At 43.0% G+C, this 27,376-nt stretch overlaps 1 protein-coding gene across 2 annotated transcripts in view; it reads left to right on the top strand.

Annotated features, from left to right (window-relative positions):
• The window catches only part of CCBE1 (collagen and calcium binding EGF domains 1), a gene marked incomplete at its 5' end in the record, with an annotated part of 147,949 nt that overhangs the window by 62,501 nt on the left and 58,072 nt on the right, over positions 1–27,376 (top strand). The window contains one exon of one of the 2 annotated variants that reach the window (XM_082242123.1): positions 8,834–8,907. The exons of the other annotated variant lie outside the window; for it this stretch is intronic. Coding sequence (XP_082098249.1) covers positions 8,849–8,907 — 59 coding nt within the window. Of the gene's footprint in view, positions 1–8,833; positions 8,908–27,376 lie in introns of those variants that run through there. 2 annotated transcript variants of the gene reach the window in all.

Genomic DNA, 27,376 nt, shown 5'->3' with positions numbered 1-27,376 from the left:
AGAATGTATGTTGTTCGACACAGTATGTACTGGATAGGCTTCCAGAATCCCACATTTACTCATACATCGTAGCATATCTGGGTCTTGATGACCTTGTGTGTGTGTGTTCGCTTCGGATTCGATAACTCTGTAAACTATTAAGCACCTAGCAGGCCACAACATTGATTTGTAAAACTGGCAAGTAAAATTGAAGGGCACACTTTTTCTTACCTTTTTCTAAAGTTATTAAGTGGTACATTATATTATTTTCATTATCCTCAGAAAGGCACAGATATTGATTATCTGATGGTATGCATTTTAAGTTAGAAGAGATTGATTGATTGATTGATTGATTGATTGATTGATTATGCAGAAAGGGATCAGTCAACTTATTAAAAATTAAGGGCAGTTCAAGTTATATATTGTTTTGTTCTTCTACTTTCGACCTCAGTATCGAGAAGTAAAAGAAAAATCTGGTTCAGCATTTGGGATAAAGGGAAATCTTGGAAGTTCTGTTTGCATGTCTTAATTGTTTAAAGATGTTTGAAATGCTCTTCTGAAAAATTAGAGCATATTTCAAACATGGACTTCCCCAGTGGAAAACCATTTTGTGAGTTGATTAACAATATTGGATAAACTAATGTATACTGTGTCATCTGTTTTACACCCACTTTTATTTGTTATTCTAGTAAGCTTGGCTTCACTTAAAAAAAAAAAAAAGGCAGTCCAAGATCTAGACCAAGATCTATATCAATAGATTACACATTTCAGGAAAAACAAATAAATCTGTCGTTTTATGGTGCAATTTTCTCCTTATCTTCCAGTATTTATTCTTGAATTAAGTTTTATTTTGCTCTGAACAAGTAAAAGTCAAACTAAGGGCAGACAGAAATTGCAACGAAAATAGTTTTTTTAATTCATAGTTCGGTATAGTTTTTATTACGTTTGTAAGCATTGTTCAGGGAGACTCACTTTCTGACAGTAAGAGCTGCTCAACAGTGGAATAGACCCCCTTCCTTGGAAGTTTTTAAGCGGAGGTTTTAATCAGAGAGCTGATCTAACAGGGTTTTCCTTATGTTCCTAAGTATATATAGCTATCAGGAATTTGTTGTTGTTGTTTAGTCGTTTAGTCGTGTCCGACTCTTTGTGACCCCATGGACCAGAGCACACCAGGCACTCCGGTCTTCCACTGCCTTCTGCATTTTGGGTCAAACTCATGCTGGTAGCTTCTAGAACCCTATCCAACCATCTCATCCTCTGCCGTCCCCTTCTCCTTGTGCCCTCCATCTTTCCCAAAATCAGGGTCTTTTCCATGGAGTCTTCTCTTCTCATGAGGTGGCCAAAGTATTGGAGCCTCAGCTGCAGGATCTGTCCTTCCAGTGAGCACTCAGGGCTGATTTCCTTAAGAATGGATAGGTTTGTTCTTCTTGCAGTCCATGGGACTCTCAAGAGTCTCCTCCAGCACCATAATTCAAAATGAGGGATAACTCTGGAGTTGGGGAGAATCTGATACCAGAGGAAGAAACCCATTGCCTTCCACAGCAAGCCCAAATAACAGGACTTGGCACCTGTCATAAGCAAGCAAATTCCCTGCTTTATAAATGGCCAGACCTGACATTCAGTATTGGAAAAGCAAGGGAGCCACCAGGCAATAAGAAACTGCTCTTTGCATTCATATGCTGAAGTGTGTTCTGAAGAACTGCATTCCTGAAGCTCCTCACAAAGTCAGTACAATTGCACCCAGGAGACCTTAGGCAATAGGATACTGGAACAGAAGATTAAAAGCTGGTAGGGGGAGGAGGTACAAAGCAACTCTTCAAAATTAGGATCAGCTTTCGTTTCTTTTAAACTTCTTTCCTCCATAACTTTTGTGGTTCTACCGCATGTGGTCTCTACCACACTGAGGTTGAAGAATAGATCTCTACAGTATAAACCTCCTGCAGTGATTACCCTAGCTTCAGCCCTTGCTTTATTGGCCAAGGTGACAGCTGTCAAAATACCAGCTGGCAAACTACTGAACAGAGAGATTCCAGAAGTCTATATGGAATCTGACTGTGCAAGGGAAATAATGGAAAGAGGGGGGGGGGACCCTTGCCTACATAATGATCCCAACTTGCTGCTTATAGGAGTCAAGGCTTTGTCCCTTTTATGTTCCACTCACTGCATTTCCAGGACAGTTTGTGAAATATACTCAGAGTTGCAAAGTGATTTCATGCTCTTTATTCAGCTCATAGTGGTGAGGAAGAATGAATGAAAGTCCCCTCACAGTATCTGCTTTACATACATTATTTACACAATGGGCTGCACATGATTGGCTAATTCCGTAATTCTACAGTAAGCCAATCAGGTTGTGGATTCACTTCTATCTGGAGCAGGATTGGGTGGTTCCTGCCAACCAATCATACTGCTGCATTGTTCTAGGACCAATCAGACTGCTGCATTCTGAATCCTATTGTTCTAGGACTAATCAGACTGCTGCAATTTGGATCCTATTGTTCTAGGACCAATCAGACTGCTTCAGTTTGGATCCTATTCAACTCAGTACATAACAGTTTGCAAAATACAGTGGTACCTCTGGTTACATACGCTTCAGGTTACACACTCCGCTAACCCAAAAATAGTACCTTGGGTTAAGAACTTTGCTTCAGGATGAGAACAGAAATCGTGCAGCAGCGGGAAGCCCCATTAGCTTAAGTGGTGCTTCAGGTTAAGAACAGTTTCTGGTTAAGAACGGACTTCCGGAACGAATTAAGTACATAACCAGAGGTACCACTGTAAACACAAAATTGCATGTCCAAGTGATCCAAATTTTGCTCCGAAAAAGCTGCACCATACAACTTGTATAAAATGTGCTGATCAAACAGCACATTAACTTTGCTTAATTTAATCTGCATCTTTTTTCTGTAATATATAGTACAATCCTGTATGTGTTGACTATAAATAAGTCCCACTGAACTTAATAGGTTCAGGTAAAGCGTGGGAATCCCAGCAATCTTATCCTGACTTCTATAGTTGTGGACAGGTAGCAAGCAGCCAGGAGAAACAGTGAAGCCCAAGATTTTTAGCAAGCACTGCCAGCTTTCATTCATATTTAAAGGCTACAATACGCACTTTAAAAACACAAAAGCCCAGGTTGTTTAAAGAATACAAAACAGTACCAATGAGTTTATGCAGAATGGAAAGATATATCCTGTTGGCCAAATGAGAGTGAATATAATGTTCATGGCTAGAGTGCTAGGCTTGGAAGTGGCAAACCCATATTGAAATCCCCACTCAACTATGAATGAAGTCTGGATTTGGAGGAAATCAGTATCAGTCAGCCTCACTTACCATACTTGTTGGGAAGCTAAAGCACTAGTCTGCATTCCTTGGTGGGTGGAACATGAGACTCTTAATTTCAGACAGTCGTTTACCCTCGCTAGATTCAACATGCTGCCATCTGCCTTATTGCAGGGCAGATTCGAGGGTAAACCATACCTGGAACGAGTCTGCCCCTGTGGCTTGATGGAGGTAGAAACTGTCTCTCATGCCTTGTTACGCTGCCATTTCTACAGGGATATACGCTCAGTATTTATTACCCCTGCTATGCAAAGATCTCCAAATGAATCCGAACTTCAATGTCTAAAATCCCCAGTAGAGGACAAGGATCCTGAGATCACGTTAAGGGTAGCCAAATTCTGTGCGATTGCCATGAAACCTAGGGAACAAGCTGTGCTATCATAATGATTAAGGCCTTAAATGATAATTTTAGGTTATATGTTAGTGACTAAGTTTTAATTTATATATTTTTTAACTGTTGCTATATCTGTATTGTCCCTGTTATACCTAATTGCAAATTCAAATGTATCCCTATCGTGTTTTATGACTTCCTTGATATTGTATGTGGGCTGGAACTGGTCTATGACTGAAATAATAATAATAATAATAATAATAATAATAATAATAATAATAATAATAACAACAACAACAACAACAACAACAACAACAACAATAATAATAACAACAATAATAATAATAATAATAATTCTTAATTTCAGTGTCATGGGTTTAAGCCCCATGGTCCCTTCCTATTCCTATGACTCTATTATGACAGTTTCCAAAAAAATCCCTTCGTTGAATTAGTATCTTTAGTCTTATCCAAAGACCAAAGTACGAAACTATCAAATTCTCCTCCAAATTTGACAATCTTTCTGCACTGTGCAGATGTTTGCACCTTCAAAGCATAAGGGTAAGATAAGCTACATTTACTAAAATTCCCACTTATACACAACTGTTAAAGGACCTTGATCACTAGGCCACCGTCCAATTCTTAATTTTCCTTGAACGAGTGAATGACAACAAGGTCGCACTGCAGGGGAGCCGTCCTGCTGCAGCTGATAGATTCTTGGACTTGGATACTGAAGCCCACTGGGTGCCCTTGGGCTAGTCTCATGCTTCTCCTTAACCTCCTTTAACAAATGTGTCAGAACGAATCTGTCAGCAATCCTTCATTCCTTTTATGATCAAGAACAATACAGAAGCAATGCTTAACCATGGTAAGTTTTTAACCCTGATTAGTATCTCAAATGGGACGCGGGTGGCGCTGTGGGTTAAATCACAGAGCCTAGGACTTGCCGATCAGAAGGTCGGCTGTTCGAATCCCCACGACGGAGTGAGCTCCTGTTGCTCGGTCCCAGCTCCTGCCCACCTAGCAGTTTGAAAGCATGTCAAAGTGCAAGTAGATAAATAGGTACTGCTCCGTCAGCGTTTCCGTGCACTGCTCTGGTTCGCCAGAAACGGTTTAGTCATGCTGGCCACATGACCCGGAAACTGTACGCTGGCTCCCTTGGCCAATAAAGCCAGATGAGCGCCGCAACCTCAGAGTCGGCCACGACTGGACCTAATGGTCAGGGGTCCCTTTACCTTTACCTAGTATCTCAAATATACATGGTGTACTTTAGGGATGGAGAATCTGTGGACCTTCAAATATTGTTGGATTCCATCCAGCTCCCATCAGCCCCAGTTAGCATGGCCCAAGGCCAGAGATGATGAAAGCTGGAAGTCCATTGCATTTGGAGAGCTATAGGTTCCCCATCCCTGGTTCAGTTTGTCAGGCTTAAACCCTGCTTCTTGTAAAGCAAGAAACCTGTGAAACCTACCTGCAGCTGCAGAAGCAGGGTAATTACCTTATCTGCGGTTTGCTGGTTATAAGTGTATAGTTAATTCACGATGCGGTCTGCACACCCACTTTCAAGCATGGCTCCATGTTCTTGGTTTTGGTTGACACTTTACCTTCTTTAGATTTTCAGACTTAAAGCTGAATTCAGTGCTATGCCTGCATTGGGCAGGAAGTCAATTATCCATCTTTACTGGAACCATTTTCCTAGTAAGAGACAATGTGGCAAATGCAATACCATGTGGCAGAGGCTCTAGATGTCAATAGTATGTGGAGTTTGGGTGTGCACTTTCTGAAGCCAGGTCATGCAGTAAGCTGTAGAAGCATTTTCCTCGCTGTCACCGTATGAAAGCCCCCCCCAAAGGGCACTCCCTCCTTCAACCCCCATTTGGTACATTTCTGAATCTTTGACCTTTTCAGTTTTGGGATTCAGCGGTTGGGAAGAGCTGGGTGCACTTTAAATGCATGTGCCTTATGCCTTGTGTGTATGTGTATGGGCTTTCTAGGCAATAACTCGTATTAATAAATGCCTCTTAACATAACAGGGTTTTATATGCACTGCATTCGGAAATGCAGCTTGCGTAAGAATTTGGCAAGAAACCAGGAGCTTTCCCATGTCCGAACCCTGCCATCCCACATTTTGTAAAAGTCCTCATAAAATCTCCGCTGTTTCTGGTTTCGATTTACCAAAAATAGGCTTTTGTTCTCTAGCTTGGCTCTAAAGGATAAAAGCTGTCAGACAATGGCAACAATTTGAAACCTACTGGGCCCTTTCAATTGCCTTATACCTGTCATTAGCTTGGAGGGACTCCTCAAATTTATGTGCACCTCTGCTTAGATCACCCAAGCTTGCCTATTTTCCTGGGCATTGTCACCTTACTTTAAATCATCTTATTCTTCTCTGAAGATGCCAAATGCTTTTATTTCCTTCCTCTACTTGTGAGCTTCACTGACCGATGTTGCTTTGAAGCAATATGGTTCCCCTTATCAGTCACTAGGGCTTACCTAGCAGATGAGTGATGAAGTTTGTATTGGCCTCTTGTGCTGACCTCTTGCAGCAGGAGGAAGAATTCCAGGGGCCTGAAGTTGGCCTTCTCGTGCTGTACTAAGAAACCTGAGGTTCTGGAAAGCATTCAGATGTTCAGCAGCCATTATGCCTCACTATTGGGGTTGTGCACTCAGATAAAAAACAAACACCTTTGCAAACCACATTTCTCATCTTCTGGCATTTGATTGCCGCATCTGGAAAACATGATTCTGAAAACATAGGTTCTGAAACTGTGTCGTGGTTAAGAGAAAGAGCTATGAGTTGGGGTGCCCCTGGTTCAAACCTCACCTGATCCTTGAACTTAAGGGGTCGTCTTAGGCAAGCAGCTCTTTGACAGCCTTGTTCCTCCTCATCTTATATGCTGACAATATTAATAATGGTCTAACTTACAGGGTAGGGACGCGGGTAGCGCTGTGGGTTAAACCACAGAGCCTAGGGCTTGCCGATCAGAAGGTCGGTGGTTTGAATCCCCGTGACGGGGTGAGCTCCCGTTGCTCGGTCCCTGCTCCTGCCAACCTAGCAGTTTGAAAGCACATCAAAGTGCAAGTACCGTAGATAAATAGGAACCGCTCCAGCGGGAAGGTAAACAGCATTTCCGTGTACTGCTCTGGTTCGGCAGAAGTAGCTTAGTCATGCTGGCCACATGACCCAGAAGCTGTATGCCAGCTCCCTCGGCCAATAAAGTGAGATGAGTGCCGCAACCCCAGAGTCAGTCATGACTGGACCTAATGGTCAGGGGTCCCTTTACCTTTCTTTAACTTACAGGGTACTTGTAAAAACTACTGAAATAATGGAAGCGAAGCAAATTGAGTGCTTAGGGCAGGCACCCCCAAACTCGGCCCTCCAGATGTTTTGGGACTACAATTCCCATCATCCCTGACCACTGGTCCTGTTAGCTAGGGATGATGGGAGTTGTTGTCCCAAAACATCTGGAGGGCCGAGTTTGGGGGTGCCTGGCTTAGGGGAAAGTGCCATATAAATGCACTATGCGTTCAGGTACTTTGAATTGTACAGTTAGTATCTAACTTACGCAAGGCAGCTAAACCTAGTAAACAGCCAAATGTCAAGGCAGCAGTCAGGCAAATACCATTATGATTTAGTTTCCAGAGGAGTAGCAGTGTTAGTCTTTTGCAGCCAAAGCAGCAGAGTCTGGTGGCATCATAAAGGCTAACAAATTTATTATAGCATACATTTTTGTTTTATCATCAGTTGCAAGTCTGTGTACTGGGAATAACACTTCATGCATTGGGTGAAGTTGACTGTGGTCCCCAAAAGCTAATCTCGTGATCAATCTGTTAGTCTTTAAGGTGACTCTTTGTTGATTGTGGTATAAAACGTGTGCAACTGATCAGCTGGTCTCAGAAGATACTCAGGGGCTGAAATCTCATGAGAAGGCAGGTTTCATGAGGCATGATGAGGCCTGCATAAAGCCCCTTTAAAATGCAGACAAAGTCCACTTTCAATATGTGGCTACACTGGGGAGCGGGTGTATCCTGGAGGTGGAACAAATACAGATCTACAGTGAAACTGACATTCGGGACCAGGAGTGCCAACGTGGCCCCACAACCGTGGGTGCCTGGGGCCATGGGTGCCATGCAGCGTGCATGGCCCTGGCATCGAAATATGTGGGTGCCTGGCCCCTTCATGGGGAATTATGTGGCTGCTCGGGCGCCCAAGGCCCCAGGGAGTTGGCATCTATAACCATCCAGGGGTCATGTACCTTTACCTTTATTATCAACAATTTGCATTAGTCACCCTTCATGTATTAAATAGGTGCAGATGGTGCTGTGGTCTAAACCAATTGGAAGGTCAGCGGTTCGAATCCCCGCAACGGAGTGAGCTCCAGTTGCTCTGTCCCAGCTCCTGCCAAGCTAGCAGTTTGAAAGCACACCGGTGCAAGTAGATAAATAGGTACTGCTGGGGCAGGAAGGTAAATGGTGTTTCCATGCGCTCTGGTTTCTGTCACGGTGTTCTGTTGCGCCAGTAGCAGTTTAGTCATGCTGGCCACATGACCCGGAAAGCTGTCTGTGGACAAACACCAGCTCCCTTGGCCTGAAAGTGAGATGAGCGCTGCAACCCCATAGTCGCCTTTGACTGGACTTAACTGTCCAGGGGTCTTTTACCTTTATTAAAGAGCATGTTTGCAAACACCTTATCATGTTTCATTACTATGATTTATTTATTTAGTTAGTTAGTTAGTTATTAGCTGTCATGGTTTCTTATAATTCTTATGTCTCCTGGGCTCTCCTGCCCTATCCATGTGAAGGTGAATGGAATCATAGGATGTTCCTATCAGCAATTGCAGTTTTATATGCAAACTTGTTAAGGTTCCATCCATTGCAGATGAGATTAACATACCCTGGCTCCTCCCTAGATGGTGAGGTCTCTAGAGTGCCACCACAGTGGTCTTGTTGTTCATTCTTTCCCCCTCTCCCATGTCACAGTAGATATTATAGGACGTTTCTTTTATCAACCAAGCATTTTCTGAGGCAAACAAACCAATTTCAAAAAAGCCACAAGAAGTGTACGTGCCAAATACTATGTTAATGTTGAGAGTGGTAACCACAATAAAGTTTGGAGAGATTTTGAGTTATGACAACCGAAACTTGGCCACGTCACAACCAGACGAAGGCAGTGAAATTAACACCATACACAATAATGAAAGAATGTCAGATGTGCACAAAAGGGTCTTGAGTTGCGGTAGCTGTGGGAGCTCTTACTTTGAGTAAGTATGTTTTCTTTTCTTAAATTTGGAACTCTGTGCCTGGGTGCTGTGTATAAGGCACTTGGTTCCCTTTCTCTTCCCCCTTGCCTGATTTGCATTTCTGAAAAAGCCTCCCCACTTCGGCATCGGTGGGTAGAATTATGACACCATAAATTCTAACAGATTTGATTTGTTGTATAAGCTTTTTTCTTATTATTTTTCAGGAGTTTCCTAAACATACACCACAAATGCATTTATTAGTCTTTAAGGTGCCTCAAGACTCTGTCTCTCTCCTTCTGTGTTTTATGACAGACTAACAACAACTCTGTCGTCTTTCCATCCTTCTGGTTCAGCACTTGCACTACAAGAATACATGGTTTTTCTGGTGTGTGTGTTTTTTGTGGGGAGCTACCCCCAGTGCAATTTCTCACAGTCAGCTGCATGCATGGTATTCTCGAATGAAGCCAATTAGGAAAATGTCCTTTACAGTGGTGCCCCGCAAGTCGAATGCCTCGCAAGACGGAAAACTCGCTAGACGAAATAGTTTTCCGTTTTGGAGGTGCTTCGCTAGACGAATTTCCTATGGGCTTGCTTCGCAAGACGAAAATGTCTTGCGAGTTCCTGCAGGTTTTTTCCCCTCCCCCCCTTTTCTAAGCCGCTAAGCCACTTATCAGCTGATCCGATAAGCCGCTAATAGCGCTAATCCGCTAATCTGTCAATGGGCTTGCATCACAAGACGAAAAAACCGCTAGACGAAGAGAATCACAGAACGGATTCTTTTCGTCTTGCGAGGCACCACTGTATATTGTTCTGAGCTCCCCACTTCCCTAAGCTACGTGATATTTTAGAGCCCCCCCCTTTTTTTACTTTCCCCTGGAAGAGAGAGTGCTAGACACTTGTGGGCTTTTTTTTTTACCCTTGCAGGCATATTGAACATAACTGAAGGCAATCCGCATGCATACTCCAACCAGGCTGCAGATTAATTAACCCTAATGTGCCATGTTCCATACATTACAGAGGATCAGGACAGGCCCAAAATATTTTGCTACCTGAGGCAAATTACAATATCGCCCCTTTCCACATACAGGAGCTGCCTAGCGTAACAGTTGACTCTTACTGTAGTAATTGTTTCTAAATATGCATCTATACTTATACAGTGGTACCTCTGGTTGCGAACAGGATCTGTTCCGGAGGCCCGTTCACAACATGAAAAGCCCGCAACCTGAAGCGCCGTATCTGTGCAGGTGCGCGGGCGATTTGGCATTTGTGCGCATGCGCGAAGCGCAATTTAGCGCTTCTGCGCATGCGCGAGCAGCGAAACCTGGGAGTAACCCTTTCTGGTACTTCCGGGTCACCGAGGGAAGCAACCTGAAAAAATGTATCATGAAGCAAACGTAACATGAGGTATGACTGTAGATGCATCTATACATATATGTAGAGTATATGCACATTTTATGCAAACCTGTATCTTATTTCTTCCTCTTTTTTGCTAATGTATAAGTACCCCAGTACATAGCTAGTACTGCAGATTAGATCCCTAGAGTTATGTCGTCTGCACTCCATGGTTCCTTTACAAGACCCCATCCAACTGCCTTAGGGACTCCAGATTTGTGTAGGCATTCCTCCTTGGCCTTTTCTTCTCCCAAAGATGTCCCACAAGGCAGCGAGTACAGATTTTTCCTCAGGGTTTATTCCCGAAGCCTTTCTAATGAATGAGTATAGCCTCAAAACAGCAGAGATTTAGGATCACTGTTTTCTTTTCTCCTAGATGGGCTACCTTCCCAGGTTCTCCTTTTCTCCTAGATGGGCTACCTTCTCCCTCTGCTTCTCATTTCCCTCTACAGCATGTGCAGAAACTGCCTTCTTAACCGTTGGACCCATTGCTTATTACTTATCATTATTTGTTAAATTTGTATACTGCCCTTCATCTGAAAATCACAAGGCAGTTCACAACACACACACACACACACACACACACGAGCCTCCCAAACTCTGCACTGTTCACACAAAATCTGCTCCACCCTCTGAAAACAGGCAGAAGGTGATTTAGGGACAGGAACTTTTCATCTCTACATCCCCTGTCTGTGGAATCCCCTCCTAAGGAAGGACTCTTAGATAAAATAAAATAATTTTGTTCTGATGGCAGCAAAATCATTTTTATTTGCTTTTTGTGTGGAATGTAAGTTGTCTTGCTTATGGTTTTATCTGTTCTAATAAATCTAATTCTGCTGTTTGTCTTTTATATACTTAAGAGTTGTCTAGTGTTATGGTATGGTATGCTGCCCTGAGAAAATTTGCAGAAGGGCAGGATTTTTTTAAAAAATCACAAAGTAAACAAATTCTTTCTTTTGGGATGCAGAATCATTATCATCCCATCAAAAGAATCTGCATTATGAATGGCACATAGATGTCAGAAGGAGGGAGACTTGAATCACTGGGCCTTGTTTCCTGATATGCTTCATAAAGAGGCTTTGGGGAAAATTCAGAATTCCCTTCCTCTCTAAACGAGATTAGCAGCTGCCGCTGCCGGTTTTGACACCTTCACACTATGGGCACTGCTGCCATTGACAGGCGGTGTGTATTTTAGGAAACCCAATGCTTATATTCCAGGTGGTAAAATCTCCCCAGTAGTCTCTTTCCCATGGAAGATTTATATGTCTTCTGTTACTATTTTTGACCACGGATGTTATGCTTTTCAGAGCTCATGTGAAAATGATTGGATGGCCAATGTTTATTTCCTAGTCCCTTAGCTAACATATAACTTCTGTTTTAATAGTTGTTGTCTAATAGCCAGGTACATGTTGCAGAGAGTATATCTAAGAATACTTAGAAAGGGGGAGAATGATGTCTACGCTAGCTGAATTTTCACAGCAGTTTAGGTCCATTGTGCTTTTCCTCTGAGGTCCTTAATGAACCGTCTTCCTATTTTTGGCACTTAAGAGGGACGGAATGCACCATTTCAGCCAAATCCCACTGTTATTATTTGTCCAATACAGCAATGGTTACATTCACAAGTTCACTTGATATGATTTAATTACTTCTGGGAACACTTTAACCACTCTTTGGCTGATACAGTAATTTTTAAAAAGCATTAGACATAAGAGATCACTTGCATACTTTTTTCACATTCCCAACTTCCACAAGCAGCAAGAAATTCCAGTGGCAAGGTTTGGTTTCCTCTAGAAGGAGAAATTGCTGGGTACGTATGGTGTTTTGTAATATTTGGGGTATATTTACAGATATACTAAATGAGAATAAGTGGAGACAGGCAGCAGAACTCTTGCAAGGAGCAAATCTTCTGTTCCACATCATATAGCCAGAGAAACATCCCTGTGCTCCCAAAATTCTTCCAACTTCCAGGAACAGCTCTTAGCTGAGCTCTGTTTTTGCTGCTCATTCTGTTCCCAAAAACATTTTTATTGTTCTCACACAAGCAATCACAGCTTCTCCGCTCCCTTCAGCTGTGTGTGTGTGTAGGGAAAGGATGAGTCATCTTGCGCAAAATCAATAAACAGTCTTGTCGCACCTTAAAGACTAACCAGTTTATTATGACTTAACTTTTATGGACTACAGTCTACTTCATCAGGTACATACATAGATGGGTTCATCTCACGTAGAGACAACTGATGAGTAAGGACTTTGCTCCTCAGATATCCTGCCCATTCAACGAGGCTGGAGGTTTTACTTTTAGGGAGGGGACCATATATAGCCCAGTGGTGTAGAACGCATACATTGCTCGAAGATTGGCCCTGGCACAGCTCCTCTTAAAAGCATTAGGCAAGAGGTGATGTGGAAGACCTCTGCCATAGACCCTTGAGAGGTGCTGCTGATCAGGGCAGACAGTGCTGGGCTAGAGATGAACGGCCTAAGCAGCTTTCGAAACAAAATTTTAAAAATCCTTCCAGTAGCACCTTAATAAAGGTAAAGAGACCCCTGACCATTAGGTCCAGTCGTGACTGACTCTGGGGTTGCGGCGCTCATCTCGCTTTATTGGCCAAGGGAGCCGGCGTACAGCTTCCAGGTCATGTGGCCAGCATGACTAAGCCACTTCTGGCGAACCAGAGCAGTGCACGTAAACACCGTTTACCTTCCCGCCGGAGCGGTACCTATTTATCTCCTTGCACTTTGATGGGCTTTCGAACTGCTAGGTTGGCAGGAGCAGGGACCGAGCAACGGGAGCTCACCCCGTCGCAGGGATTCAAACCGCCAACCTTCTGATCGGCAAGTTCTAGGCTCTGTGGTTTAACCCACACCTTAGAGACCAACTAAGTTTATTATTGGTATGAGCTTTTGTGTGCATGCACACTTTTCCAGATACCTGTAACTAAGGCAGCTTTGTAAGGGTTGTGGTGTGAGCATGCAAAATATCAAGTTTCCCTTGGGCAAACACATCAGATGCATTCCTTAATCACAATCAGGTCCGGGAGCCATCATGGGTAGAAGTAAAAAAAAAAGAGGGGCAATTAGTCTGTGCTGGCCTGTAGATAAAAGGAAAGGTAAAGGAGAAGCAGGGCTATGAAGAGTTTCTTGAAGGGTAAGAGCAAGAGGTTTATGCTTTTTATCTTGTTGACTCTGCTCAGACCCAGCCCTCAGTCTGGAGCCTGCTAATCAGTTGCCAGCAACCAGCTTTTTTGCTAAGCAATCTGACTTGGCACAGACTTTAAGTCTCTGAAAGCAAGGTGGGTTTAGGAGGTCAGGAAAACGGGCATGAGATTGTGCAGTTCTTCCGGGCAGTCCAGCTTGCTGAAGTCGGTGAGGCTCCGCCATTGCCCATAAAACATTGGGATGACAATCATATGTTTGCAACATGCATTAAAAATAGGTGGTGTCAGCCGCATTGTTTACCTGTGATCCTTTGGATAAAAAAAACAAGAAGCCTCATCCACTTTATATACCACACTGTGTCAGTGGCTGTAGAGTACTGTAATAAGTCTTGACCTAAGGGGATTAATTGCTGGCAAACTATCTTCAAAGTCAGTGCATAATCCCCTCCAAGGGGGAAGCCTGCTTTTGTGAGAAATTCCCAGCAGACCGCTGGCAGAGCTGAACAGACACATCCTTAAAACACATACACACAGAGAGAGTGATGATGTTCTTTGATGCTTGTGTGAGCTTTCATTCATTCAGGCACAACATGAAACACTGGAGGAAGCAAAGGTTGTTGGTGATGGGTGGCGGTGGAGCCGCTTAGCCAAGGTGCAAACTGAACCACTGTGTGATTACTCGTCAATCATTTTTACCTGCATGCACTCCAGTGCAGGTAATAAAAGATATGCTTTCCTGCTTTAATAAAAAGCAAAAATGAAAGTAGCTGGCTTCAAGCCCCAGTTGCCTAATGCCTTTTTTATGGTGCACAGCCATTTTCTTTTGGGAAGGCGTCCAAAGAAATAGATAGTAACAGGTAACTTAGCTGGGCAATTTTCATTAGCACTTTTGAGCAAATGCATTGAACCTGGGTATATTACAGCCTTCTTATATTCCCAGTGTCACACATTTCGTTTTCTTCTTTGTCCATGATGCATCTAAATTCCGGCTGATGGGGATCTATGCATCCCCAAAACAGAAGCCAAAAGGCGATACAGTCCGCACAAAATTTGCACGTGTTAATTTTCCACATAAGTGGAAATTTAGAAATAATAACAATAATTGAAATAGAAATGCGATACATTTCCCCATAATATGGAAGACTATATCTTCCCCTTCTCTCGCTTCTTTCCATGGCGACAACCTGTCACCTCCAGTGACAGCCATTGAAAACATCTGTTTTTTAAAGCTATAAGAAATGTGGCTGTTTTCCTTTCATTTTGGTGAAGCCTGATCAACTATTTTACTTCAGGCTTCCTCAACCTCGGCCCTCCAGCTGTTTTGAGACTACACTTCCCATCATCCCTGACCACTGTTCCTGCTAGCTAGGGATCATGGGAGTTGTAGGCCAAAAACATCTGGAGGGCCAAGATTGAGGAAGCCTGTTTTACTTCATTTTGTTTTTCTTTCATCAAGTACTCTAAACCATGAAATAATATTGGGATCCTTGGGGCATTTGCTGCCATACTTGTTACTGCCACTGATGTCTAAATGGAAATGGGGGTGGGGCTCAGAAAGAGAGCTGAAAGAGTACATGCCAATCGCTTGCGTGCAAACCTTTTGCTTCCAATCATCTGTCATGGTGTATGGCAGTCCTTGTGTCAGCAAAACCTGGAGCTTTAGAGAGTCCTACCTGGTCTACCATATGTAGCTGTTGGGTTTTGGAGCTTGTTGCAGGTGAGTTATGCAGGCACCTGCAGCAAAATTTCAAGAATAAATGTAAGATGTTGTTAATTGGTGGAGCTTTGGTTTCACTTCATCATCTATAGCTGAATATTTTTAAATACTATTCCATTTACACCCTCTTTACTATCAAGGTCGTGTTTCCTGCCATAAGCTCAAGTTGCTAATTGTTCCTATCAAGGGCAACGATTTCACAGGTGGCTTAAGCAGAGAAGTTTCTTTGCTGTGTATTTTACCATAGCCTAAGCTGAATCTTCTTTACTTTCTTTTTCCTTCCTTCCTCTCTCTCACTCTTTCACAGCTAAATATGCTTAGGTCTTTTGCTACGAAGTGGTTCATTTATCATTAAATCTATTAATCAGCAACAACGTTGTCTTTAACCAGATGAAGCAAAGCAAGATAAAAATGATGCAGGAAGTTACATATTTTGACATTTCTCAGATTCCTTGGAAAGCACATTGGATACTGTTGGAGGCCCAGGACTTTGGGAATAGTGCCTGTTAGCACTAATTGCCCTTTTGAGAAATGGCTCATTTGAAACCATTGTCCAAACAGCCCCCGGGAAAGCCATTGTCATGGACTGGAAAGAATGCACAGTTCATATGTGATTAATTGCAAGAAAAGAAGTGGTGAGATTGCAATGAGATCTGAATTGCCAAAGTTGGTTTGCAGTAACAGGAAATTGTGAACCATATATATTCAGGTCACCCCTTTCATTTCAACTAACAATTCTAGTTATGACAGGTATAGTAATATTTCTGTTGCTGGGCTGCATTGGGTCATGAATCTGATATGTTAATGTAGCAGTAGATCATTTACAAAAATGCCATAGGCTTGCTGGCATGCAGCTCATGTTTTATTACACTCAGGGGCAGGGTTGACAGGGTTTAGTATCTATATACCAGTTGTCCTGGGTTTAGTATCTATATACCAGTTGTCCTGGAGTTGTCCTGTGCTTATGCTTACATAGCCAAATTTACATCACTGGTACACTAAGGGGCAAGTAGCAGCATATTGAAGATAACCCTGGCAGGGCTGGCCCAATACATTTTGGCATCTGAGGCGAACCACAAAATGGCCTCCCCTCACTCCCCACCAGGGAAGAAGGGGCGAGTGAACATCAAGAACAAAGGGGAAAATAAAGATCCACCTTGGGATTTGTTGCCCCTTTGGATACTGCCACCCAAGGCAGTCACCTTCCATACCCCTTGCCTCATGGGAGGGCCGGCCCTCAACCCTGGGGTACACATATGTACAAATAACTGTACGGGGGGAAACACCTATGGGGAAAGGGGCTTTTTCAGGGCTGCAATCTTGCATGGGGCCCCCATGCGGGTCACGTGACTCTTGTGGGAGTGTGGACCCGGATCACAGCATCCTGGTTTGGGTCTGTGTCTCATTGGAGGGTATGGTTAAGCTCTTCCCTCAGTGGGAAGTGGGAACAAAAAGGACCAGAGTCTGTCTCCAGGAGCCTCTGTGTTTCCATGGACCAGGTAAACCATAGTTGGGTTTACAGTGTCACGTGAACCAGGCCTGTTCAACATAGTTCCAAGCACTCTCTTTTCACTGCCTTGGAGAAATGGCTGCATTTACTTCATATTTTTAAGTAATAAGTGAAGCAATCTGGAAACCAAGATTATTATTTTTTTTGAAGTGTGAGAGACAAACATTTATTAAAGTAAATACTGCTTACTAAACAAAGCTGCTTTCTAAACAAAGTGGACACGACTCTTTTCTTCTTTTGCCTTTCATATTTGCTATAACTATGTACCAATGCTTTTCTAAAAATCTGGCATCTATTATGGAATGCCAACGCTTTATTCAGGTAATTCCACTGAAAACTACTTTCCTATGAGAAATGCATTTGGAGCAGTGTTTTTTCTTTTAATAACCATTTCATGATGACCGAGACATACGTCTATCCTTAAACATCTGCCTTGGAAGCAGACTTTTTAATTTATTTATTTTTTTAAAAAAAAAAACCCTGTTATTATTTGGCAGGGTGGATGTGGGTTAGTAAACCATTCCACAAAGCAGAAACTTTGCATTAGGAATTCTTCAAATGTGGTAAAGATAAATATCTTCAAATGTGGTAAAGAGAGATATTCCACATTGTTTTTGCAAGTAAATGCTTTGAGCTCTTTTAAAATGCCTTTTAATGATTCACAGTATTTAATGTGTGCATGGGTTTATAGTTAGCGGATATAAATTTTGCAAATACATGAAACAACACCGTAAAATATGTGTTATAAATGAAAGGCAGGGTCCTTTTTATTTACTATGTTCTTTGTAAAAGAAAAGCACTTAGTAGAAACAAACAACAATCGTCATGTAAAAGATTACTTACAATGTCTGTTTTATAACTGTGGCTGCAATTCTTATATGAATACTGCCACTGTACAGATTGTTAAGAACGAGAAAGTTCAGATTTCCACGCAAACATACTAATTCAGTAGTTTCTTGCATTGATGGAAACATATGCATGGATCAGGAGTTTTCTTCAATGACTGGTGGAGGAGATTCATAATAATAATAATAATAATAATAATAATAATAATAATAATAATATATTTATTATTTGTACCCCACCCATCTGGCTGGGCTTCCCCAGCCACTCTGGGCGGCTTCCAACAAAGATTAAAAATACATTAAAATGTCACCCATTAAAAACTTCTCTGAACAGGGCTGCCTTCAGATGTCTTCTAAATGTTAGGTAGTTGTTTATCTCTTTGACATCTGATGGGAGGGCGTTCCACAGGGCGGGCTCCACTACCGAAAAGGTCCTCTGCCTGGTTCCCTGTAGCTTTGCTTCTTGTGGTGAGGGAACCACCAGAAGGCCCTCAGCTCTGGACCTCAGTGTCCAGGCAGAACGATCCTTCAGATATACTGGGCCGAAGCCATTTAGGGCTTTAAAGGTCAACACCAACACTTGGAATTGTGAATACAGTATACCACTTTGCATTTATGGAGCTATCCTACCCAAGGGAAACGCTTGTCAGTCGGAAAGGTCTGTTACTGATGCATACAGGCATGATTTGTAGCCATTGAGAAAAATGGAAGATGTACCGTTTACTGAATGAGATCTCTAGATGAAGTATTAAATGGTTTGCCTGCATCCTGTACTGTAGTCCTTACGGGAATAGTTGTGCTAACAATGTCAGATATAAGCATTAACACATGTGCAGGTAAGTTTATATATGATGAATTAAGTCTATCTGCTCTCAAGGACTGGTGATTAACCTGAATGGACCTTCGTGAAATTAGAATGGACACGTTACAAAAGCATGCGTTGCGAAATGAAAAAACAACAAACAGTATTTCTATTGGCTATGCTGATTTCTTGCCTACTTCTTGGAAGCAAGCATAAAAATGTTTTCCTAAGGGGTGTAAAAGGTCATGCTTGCCTCCAGAAAAAAAATCTGAATGCATTCATTTGGAGTATATTCCACTGGGTAATTATTTTTAATAGAGATAGAGAGGAATGTAGTAGGGCTTTAAGGTTTAGATTAATGCTCTTTGGGAATTTGGGGGGAAACTTCTCTTTTTGTTTCTTGATTGGCTTGCCATAAAACAAAGCTCATCAATTCAATGAGCACGTGCAAGTTAAATTATATTAAATGATTCCAGAGGTCAAGAACGCAGTTCAAAAAAAGTTCTGGTCTGGTCATCATTTATTTTAATAGAACTTGTGCAGAATTTTGGTATATGCTAAACTGTAGCTGTATGTTGAAGAAGCATGTCACATGAATATAGAAACTGCCTTAGATTGAGTCAGACCATTGGTCCGATATTCTGTACCTGTCTTCCCCAACCTAGTGCCCTCCAGAATTTTTTGTACTGCAGTTTACATCCACCTTGGATGGTGTGGCCATGTGCTCTGACTGGCCCCAGTTTTCTGAGGCCTCGGGTAAAGGACTCCCCAAATTCTGTTACCTCATCTACTTTTTTTTTTAGCAAGACATACCAGGAATTAACCTTGAATTAGCTTTCTGTATGCAAACCATCTGCTGTACCACTGAACTATTATTACCGTACATTCAGCAGAGAGAAGATTTACACGTGCATCTTTCAACTGCAGAATAGAATTGCCAGTTTCCTTTAAGAGCTCAGCAGAGACTCAGCAATTGTAGCTCTACAGAATGGTTTAGCAATCACTCCCTTTTCACATGGCACTCTGAGAATTGTGGAAAACCACTGGGACCCATGCTTTTTAGGCTCGGAACAAACAGAAGCGTGGACAAACCCTCTGTTGCTCTTCCTCTTGCAGTCTACGGGCCTGATCTTACTCTTTGCTGAGCTGCTGTATGTGAAAAGCATTCACACATTTCCAGTTTGGCCTTTACATTATTTGTCATTGCTGATAGGTTGTTGTTGTTGTGAAGAGGAGATATCTGGCAGCAAACTTCATTAATCAGCATTTCAGAGGAATGCAGGGGAGGAATATGCTTTTTTGCAGTTCACTTTCTCTTGTCCTTGCTGATACGAGGTCTTTACACATTCTGGTATGAAAACACAACTCCTGCTTTATCGTTGCCTGAAGACACGATGCAGCTGTGCTCCTGCCACGCAAGCAACTTGAACATTTCCTATGCTGCCTGCTGTTGCAGGTGAAAGGGTCATGGGTGCTCGGGATGTTGCCCTCTAACCTTCGTGACAGCAGGTATCAAAACTAGTGTGAAAGCAAAGGAAAGTGTGGCAGAGCCATCCCGAGCCACCCCCACAAAACAGAAGGCATCGCTAAGGTGCAGGACTGGGATGAAATCAACCGCATGGCAGGGGAGGTAAGAGGAAGCAAGGTCCCAGACAGCACAGAAGGGAATGGACACTGGTCTCGAGATACTTCGGATGAGTGGTAAGCCTAGATCAGAGTTTCCCAAACTTGGGTCTCCAACTGCAACTCCCATCATCCCTAGCTAGCAGGAGCAGTGGTAAAGGAATGATGGGAATTGTAGTCCAAAACCAGCTGGAGACCCAAGTTTGGGAAGCCCTGATCTAGATGAAGACAGCAGATGGGCGCATGCATACAGGAAGCTGTTAAAGGCAGAAATGATGGGCAAAACTAGATATGAAGCCTCAGTCCGAACAAATATGGGCAGGTGGGAAGCTGGTGGGAAGGCACTGCTCCCATAAAGCAGCCATGTATCCTATAGATAGCATTCCTTTCTTCTCAAGGCTGTCAGAGGACCATCCTCTTTCTGAAGGTGTCTTCTGTTCAGTTCAAGTTTGGTTTACAGCAGAGACGGCTAACCTGGTGGCCTCCAGATGTTGGTGGGGTCTGCAGCACCAATCATTCCTGACCTTCAGCCATGCCAGCTCGGCTGATGGGAGTTGGAGTCCAACAGCATCTGAAGAACCACAGGTTACCACTACTGAATCGTACATCTGATTCACACTCCGGATACTCCTTTTTGGCCCCATTTGATCCTTTATCCTTTATTCTTTATTCTGATTTTCTATAATGTGGACTCTTTTTGACTGCTATTGAGACTTGTATAAAACAATTGTTGTGCACTGGTATTTCATGTACCTTTGTACTATATCACTGTATATTTGAAACTACATTATTTCTGTACTTAAACGTTGTATCCAAACTTACCATTACTTTAAAACTATCGTACTTACACGTTGTGTTTAAATTTACTACTAGCTTCAAACTGTTATTCTTAGCAGAATACACACGTTTTTCATTTCAACTCTTGAGTAGGAATTATTCCTTATATTGAAACTTTTGGCCAGAGTTCGTGATAGAGCAGTTACCCTGGCAACCTTCCCAATCTCCAGTCTCTGGTCACACCTGGGACAAGGAGTTGTTGACGACCCTCGATGGCTGTCTGCCATAGCGCTAACAGCTCTGGTCTTCCCTCAGCCAGCCAGACTGGTTTGGGTAAGGCAACCCCTTGTGGCTTATATTCTCCCTTCATATCACAAAGGACCCCAGATCCTAGCACTTGTTAATTTCTAGGGTTTAGGGGGATTCCCACTCTTCAAGCAGTCAAGCCACTGCCTTTTGCACCAGCTTCAGCTTCTGAGTCTGCCTCAAGAGAATCCCCACACAGAGTGCGCTGCAAAAACCCAATCTGGAGGATACCAGATTGTGACCAGGCTATCACAACCCAGGAAGCGCCATAGCTGCCTTACTAACCAAAGCTGGTAAAAGGCACCGTGAGGCACCGTGCAATTAGAAAGTTCTTCCCAACATCCATCTTAATTGTTCTTCATTTCCTTCTTCCTTATTGAATACCTCCTGTAAGCTTCTGAGTGCATTTGGCCTCTGATTTGCCTCTTAGGGGTCTGAGATCTCTCGGTGGTTAGCGTTATCCAACACAATCGGTTCATTTTTTTTTATTTTAAAGGAGGATGGCTCTTTTCTTTCATTTACAATGTTTCTACTGCCAAGAGAAAATTCTTTATTTAGAACAGATGAGGCTAGTCCAGTGGTTGATAGCACCTCACATCATTCAGATGGGATATTTTCAGCGTTAATCCACAGGAAATGACAAAAGAATTCACAATAGCCCTTTGTGCCAGACAGGGCAAGACATTTCTTAAGATTTTATTGTTTTGTGTGTATTTTTTGTATCCATTGATGTGGTTGGCTTTTGCATTTGGATTTTCACACAAAATTTGCAACAGCCATTTGATTTATATGTCACTTTCATGGCTCCTCTAGAAAAAAGCGACCAAGGGCTAAGCTAGATGCAATAAATCCTCCCTTTGAGAATCACTGATGTATGGGGATCAAGAGTACTGATGTGTGGGTATTACTATTTACAGTATTATAAACTGATATAAGTAAGTAAACTGAAATAAAAGAAACATCCAATGGGATTTTTGCATGCCCAGTCACAGTGCTCTCACCCCCGGGACCAAGGTCTTTAAGGGAAGAAGAACTGGACACCACAACAATTTTGGGATTCAAAAGGCCACAACTTTATTAATTTCAGATAAAGGAAGCCTTGGCATAGGCACTGGGTGTAAAAAAAAAGAAGGTAAAGGACCCCTGGACAGTTACGTCCAGTCAAAGGCGACTATGGGGTTGTGGCGCTCATCTTGCTTTCAGACTGAGGGAGCTGGTGTTTGTCCACAGACAGCTTTCCGGGTCATGTGTCCAGCATGACTAAACCACTTCTGGCACAACAGAACACCGTGACGGAAGCCAGAGCGCACAGAAACACTGTTTACCTTCCCATTGCATTGGTACCTATTTATCTACTTGTACTGGCGTGCTTTCAAACTGCTAGGTTGGTAGGACCTGGCACAGAGCAATGGGAGCTCAGCCCGTCATGAGGATTCGAACCGCCAACCTTCTGATCAGCAAGCCCAAGAGGCTCAATGGTTCAGACCACAGCGCCACCCGCATCTCCATTGGGTGTATATCCCTCTCAGCCCCCTACTGGCCACTTTATATGGGTGGGGAGTGGACCTGAGTGAAGACTGCTGCACTCAGGCCTACTCTCGAAGTCTCTCCTCCCAGGCTGCAGTCAATTGGCCAAAATTTCAAAAGGGTGTGACAGGAACCCGAACGCTCCGTGGCAGCTGGGGGAGCAACAAACTGCCGCAAACAAGATGGCATTGCTCTGATGTGCGGTAGAGTTGCCGTGACAGGCTCCAACTGCCACCCCCCCCACCCCCGGATTGTATAAGTGACCTTTATGACATTAGTAGGACAAATATAGTTTAAGCACATTGCCCATTAAAGGTGCTATAGATCTGATTAATAAAAATAGATTTTTATGTATTCTAATGCCCAAACATCTGCCTTTTGTGATGACTTCTGTCTCTCTGTGGCTGCGAAGCTGTTGTGGAAAGATGTAAGTCACATCTCCCTAAAAATAGTGAAAAGCTAATTTGGAAATTGAACCAATTCCAGACTTTCTCAATTTATCCATAATGGTCCAGATAGGGAGATAGCCTTGTGGTCTTCCTTTGCTCTTAGCTTCACACACCAAGATTTCCATTTATAAAACAAAAACCTATTCTTGTAGGCTTCATTATTAGCTTTGGCTTTCATTCCATATTAAAAATAACAAAAACACTCAGGTCATTGTCTAGCCCTTCTTGTTTCTGCAGCAGGATGCACTAGCAAAGGGAGTTGTACACTTACAGAGAAGGAACAACATTGCTGTTAACATTCACAGCAGGGTATCATAGAATCAGAGAACTGTAGGGTTAAAAGAGACCCTGAGGGTCATCTCGTCCAACCCCCTGCAATGCAGACATCTCAGCTAAAGTATCCATCACAGATGCCCACCCAACCTCTGCGTAAAAACCTCCAAGGAAGGTGAGTCCCTCACCTCCTGTGGGAGTCCATTTCACTTTTGAACAGCTCTTACTGTCAGAAAGTTTGTCCTGATGTTTGGTCAAGTTGTTTCTTTGCACCTAAGTGTCTGGTTTAAATTTTTGCCCCTTTCCCTACCTCCTAGGGTGGCGCTGTGGGTTAAACCACAGAGCCTAGGACTTGCTGATCAGAAGGTCGGCGGTTCGAATCCCCATGACAGGGTGAGCTCCCGTTGCTCGGTCCCTGCTCCTGCCAACCTAGCAGTTTGAAAGCATGTCAAAGTGCAAGTAGATAAATAGGTACTGCTCCTTTGGGAAGATAAACAGTGTTTCCGTGCGCTGCTCTGGTTCGCCAGAAGCGGCTTAGTCATGCTGGCCACATGACCCAGAAGCTGTACGCTGGCTCCCTCAGCCAGTAAAGCGAGATGAGCGCCGCAACCCCAGAGTCGGCCACGACTGGACCTAATGGTCAGGGGTCCCTTTACCTCCTAGTTCAGGGGAAGGGAGTGAAGCGCTCTCTCTTTCATTACCATCCTACGCCACGCCCTGGAAGCTATAGTTGGGGTATCCATTGTGATGCCTTCCAAAGTTGTTAGACTACAGCTCCCATCATCCCTGGCCATTGATCATGCTTGCTAGGCTGATGGGACTTGGAGCCCAGAAACATCTGGTTCCCCATCCCTACTTGAGATAGAAGCCCAAGTGCTTCCTTACCCTGCCATAACAAACCTGGTCACATGGTCCAGTTGTTCTTGAATACAAGGGGATCCGCAATCTTTAAGGCTCCACCACGACATGAAAATGTTCTGCACATCCAAAACTGACCTGGGTTAGGCTTGGAACTTTCACCATTTGCATGCTAGCTTTCCAGAGTCAGGGGACTGTCGGGGTGGAGGAACACTCAGTATGTGATTCCCCCCCCCCCCTTTGCAGCTCAAGAGTGGTGCAAGGTTAGGCAGTAAAACATTTCGCTCCTCTTCAACAAGGAAACATTTTGTAGCCGTGATTCTTCAATCGCTTTTCATCTTTTAGCAAACACGTAGATTCAGAAAAATAAAAATTCCCATTTATTTATTTTTTCATTCTAACTAAAGTGGAGAAGGGTTAAAATGGAAATGCAACTTATTTCTTATGGGGATCAAAGTAAATTCATGGAGAACAAACAGCTTTTCCCCCCTCCCTTGCCCAGCCCTAACCACTTTAGCTTCCTGCAGACTTCTTTATTAGTTTCTGTGAGTAATCTGTTTCCTATGATGACTGAAGGCAGGGCATCAGACTAGGCTTGGTATCTAGGGTTCTTCACAGTCTTTTATTACAGATGAGGGACAAAATACATTCCAGGATGCTGTCACTATTTTGCGAGGCGGCGGGGATTTGAGCACATATTGGAAAATTAAGTTTGCGCAATTGAAGTGGATTAAAGCAATCTGTCTCCCTAGCATAACAATCCACTTTTTTATTTTTTAAAGCATGGATATTTGTGGTTAGGAAAGCGACTGGGAAAAGCACTGAAATGTGTGAGATGAATGGATGATTTAATGGGAAGACGTACAAACAACCTGCAAGCAAATCTTGAGTAAATTCAGAATGAAAACTCGTTGTTGTATAACTGCACTGCAGACAAATCAGAAAGAATGTTCACTGTTTTTTTAAAAACAACAACAACAACAATACTATAGATTGTTGCAATTATAATAAGACATGTATCTCAAATATAAAACCACACACAAAAAACCATAAAACAATATTCTGAGACTATATGAGTTGAAAAAAAGATTGCTCAATAAAGGCTCGGTATACTCTTAAGGTCCACATAAACTTTGTGTTTGCAAATAAGGATGGATGCTCCATAAAATAGCTGATCTGGAGGAGTGCCAGTATTCACAGACCATTCTAGATAATATTTGCCTTTGAAACTATGCCTCATCTCTGGCAAGCTAAACCTTCTATAACTTGCAGGAGTACATTCACAACAGGTGGTGCACAAATGTACAGGAAAACAGCAGATTATTTCTAACAAATGATATACGTACAAGCCAGTGTCCTCCTCCAGGATTTTCATAAACATGTGAAGATACCAGCTATTTGTTTCTTTATTCCATCTCCTTATTACTAAATGAGTGAAAGCTAAAAGTATCTCTGTGTTACCGTCTTTTGCTTAACCTGCAGTTACAGGAAATGGAACCATAACTGAATTTACAGGTGGCTTAGTCCATCAGACCAACTTTTCATTCCTTAGTCATTTCATTCATTATATGGCATACATTATATGGCTTTCCAAACTGCGGGAGACAGTGGAAGACAGACGTGCCTGGCGTGCTCTGGTCCATGGGGTCACGAAGAGTCGGACACGACTAGACGACTAAACAACAACAACAACATATGGCTTTCTATACCTATATCTAGTTATTTCTGACCCGAGAAAGGACCACACTCGCCCAATGAATATCAACTGGAATTAATGGACACCTAAAGGTAAAGGTACCCCTGCCCGAGCGGGCCAGTCTTGACAGACTCTGGGGTTTGTGCGCCCATCTCACATCTATTGGCCGGGGGCCAGCGCTGTCCGGAGACACTTCCGGGTCACGTGGCCAGCGTGACAACGCTGCTCTGGCGAGCCAGAGCCGCACACGGAACGCCGTTTACCTTCCCGCTGGTAAGCGGTACCTATTTATCTACTTGCCCCCGGGGCTGCTTTCGAACTGCTAGGTTGGCAGGCGCTGGGACCGAGCAGCGGGAGCGCACCCCGCCGCGGGGATTCAAACCGCCAACCTTCTGATCGGCAAGCCCTAGGCGCTGAGGCTTTAACCCACAGCGCCACCCGCGCCCCACGGGTTACACCTAGAGTTACTCATATTCCCAGGAACTTATCTTCTTCACAATCCAGCTGTGCTGATGACACAAGCTACTCATTTTTGCCCTGCCTTGCCATAGCTTAGGATGTGAGTTGGGGCCTGGAATTCTGGAGGACTTTGAAGTGCACCTAAATGATCTAAAGATCTAAATGATCTAAAGATACTAAAATCTTTAGTTATGATCTGTTAGACCAGCATTCTACAACTGTGTTTTTAGGGGGAGGTTGTTTCTTGGTTGTTTTTAATTGCTTTGCGTCACTCAGTGAGAAAAGTGACTAACAATTATTATTATTATTATTATTATTATTATTATTATTATTATTAGAATCCAAAGAAACTAGAAAAGTGCTGTGCGAAAGAGATTCCAACTACCTGTTGGGTGTTGGGTTTCGTTATGAATGTTTCTGTAGTTTAAGTGCCACACATTGGAAATCCCCCATCCCCAAGCAAGGCTGTTTTGTTTAGTTTCACATTGTTTGATGCAATTATGCTTCTTGTTTGCATTCCCCCATGATTTTTCTTGGCAAAGGAGGGGAGGTCCCCAATTTGTTCTATAATTGTTAGGTTGTGGGTGAACATATTAGACGACACAGCAATTCTTCAAACAGCTCTTGTTTATTCACAGGCCAGGACAGAACTGAACTGAAGGGCTCAGTCAGCCTGCTTATATAGAGCTCCAGTACCACGTTACTGTATATTTGCATAACTATCTACAGTATCCCCCTGCCTGCCCAGGGTGAGAACTTCAGTACATAACAGTAATTGCCCTCCACCATGGCTGTTCCTATGTGATAGGAAAAGCAGGGAGGGTTTTTATTACTTAATGTTGCTTTTAAAAGCAGCATTTCGAGCTTTTGAGTAACTGAACATGAACTCCCTTCTTTTGGCAAGCGAGCTTATGGAGGGCATTACAAAAATCATTGGCTTGAATTGCACGTTTTTCTCTGTGCGGTGGTGTGACTTGGGCTAAATGGTTTTGCTAGACCCTTTCAATCCATCCATCTCTTTATTACTGGACCCTATTGCTGGATTTATTACTGGATTCTTTTTGCTGGACTCTAAAATTTGGGTTGAGCCAGGACTGTTGGATG

The sequence above is a fragment of the Podarcis vaucheri genome, assembly GCF_965113315.1.
Source record: "Podarcis vaucheri genome assembly, chromosome: 11".
NCBI classification, from domain to species: domain Eukaryota; kingdom Metazoa; phylum Chordata; class Lepidosauria; order Squamata; family Lacertidae; genus Podarcis; species Podarcis vaucheri.
Note: the sequence above shows the minus strand (reverse complement) of the source record. Positions and strands in the feature narration are given on the sequence as shown.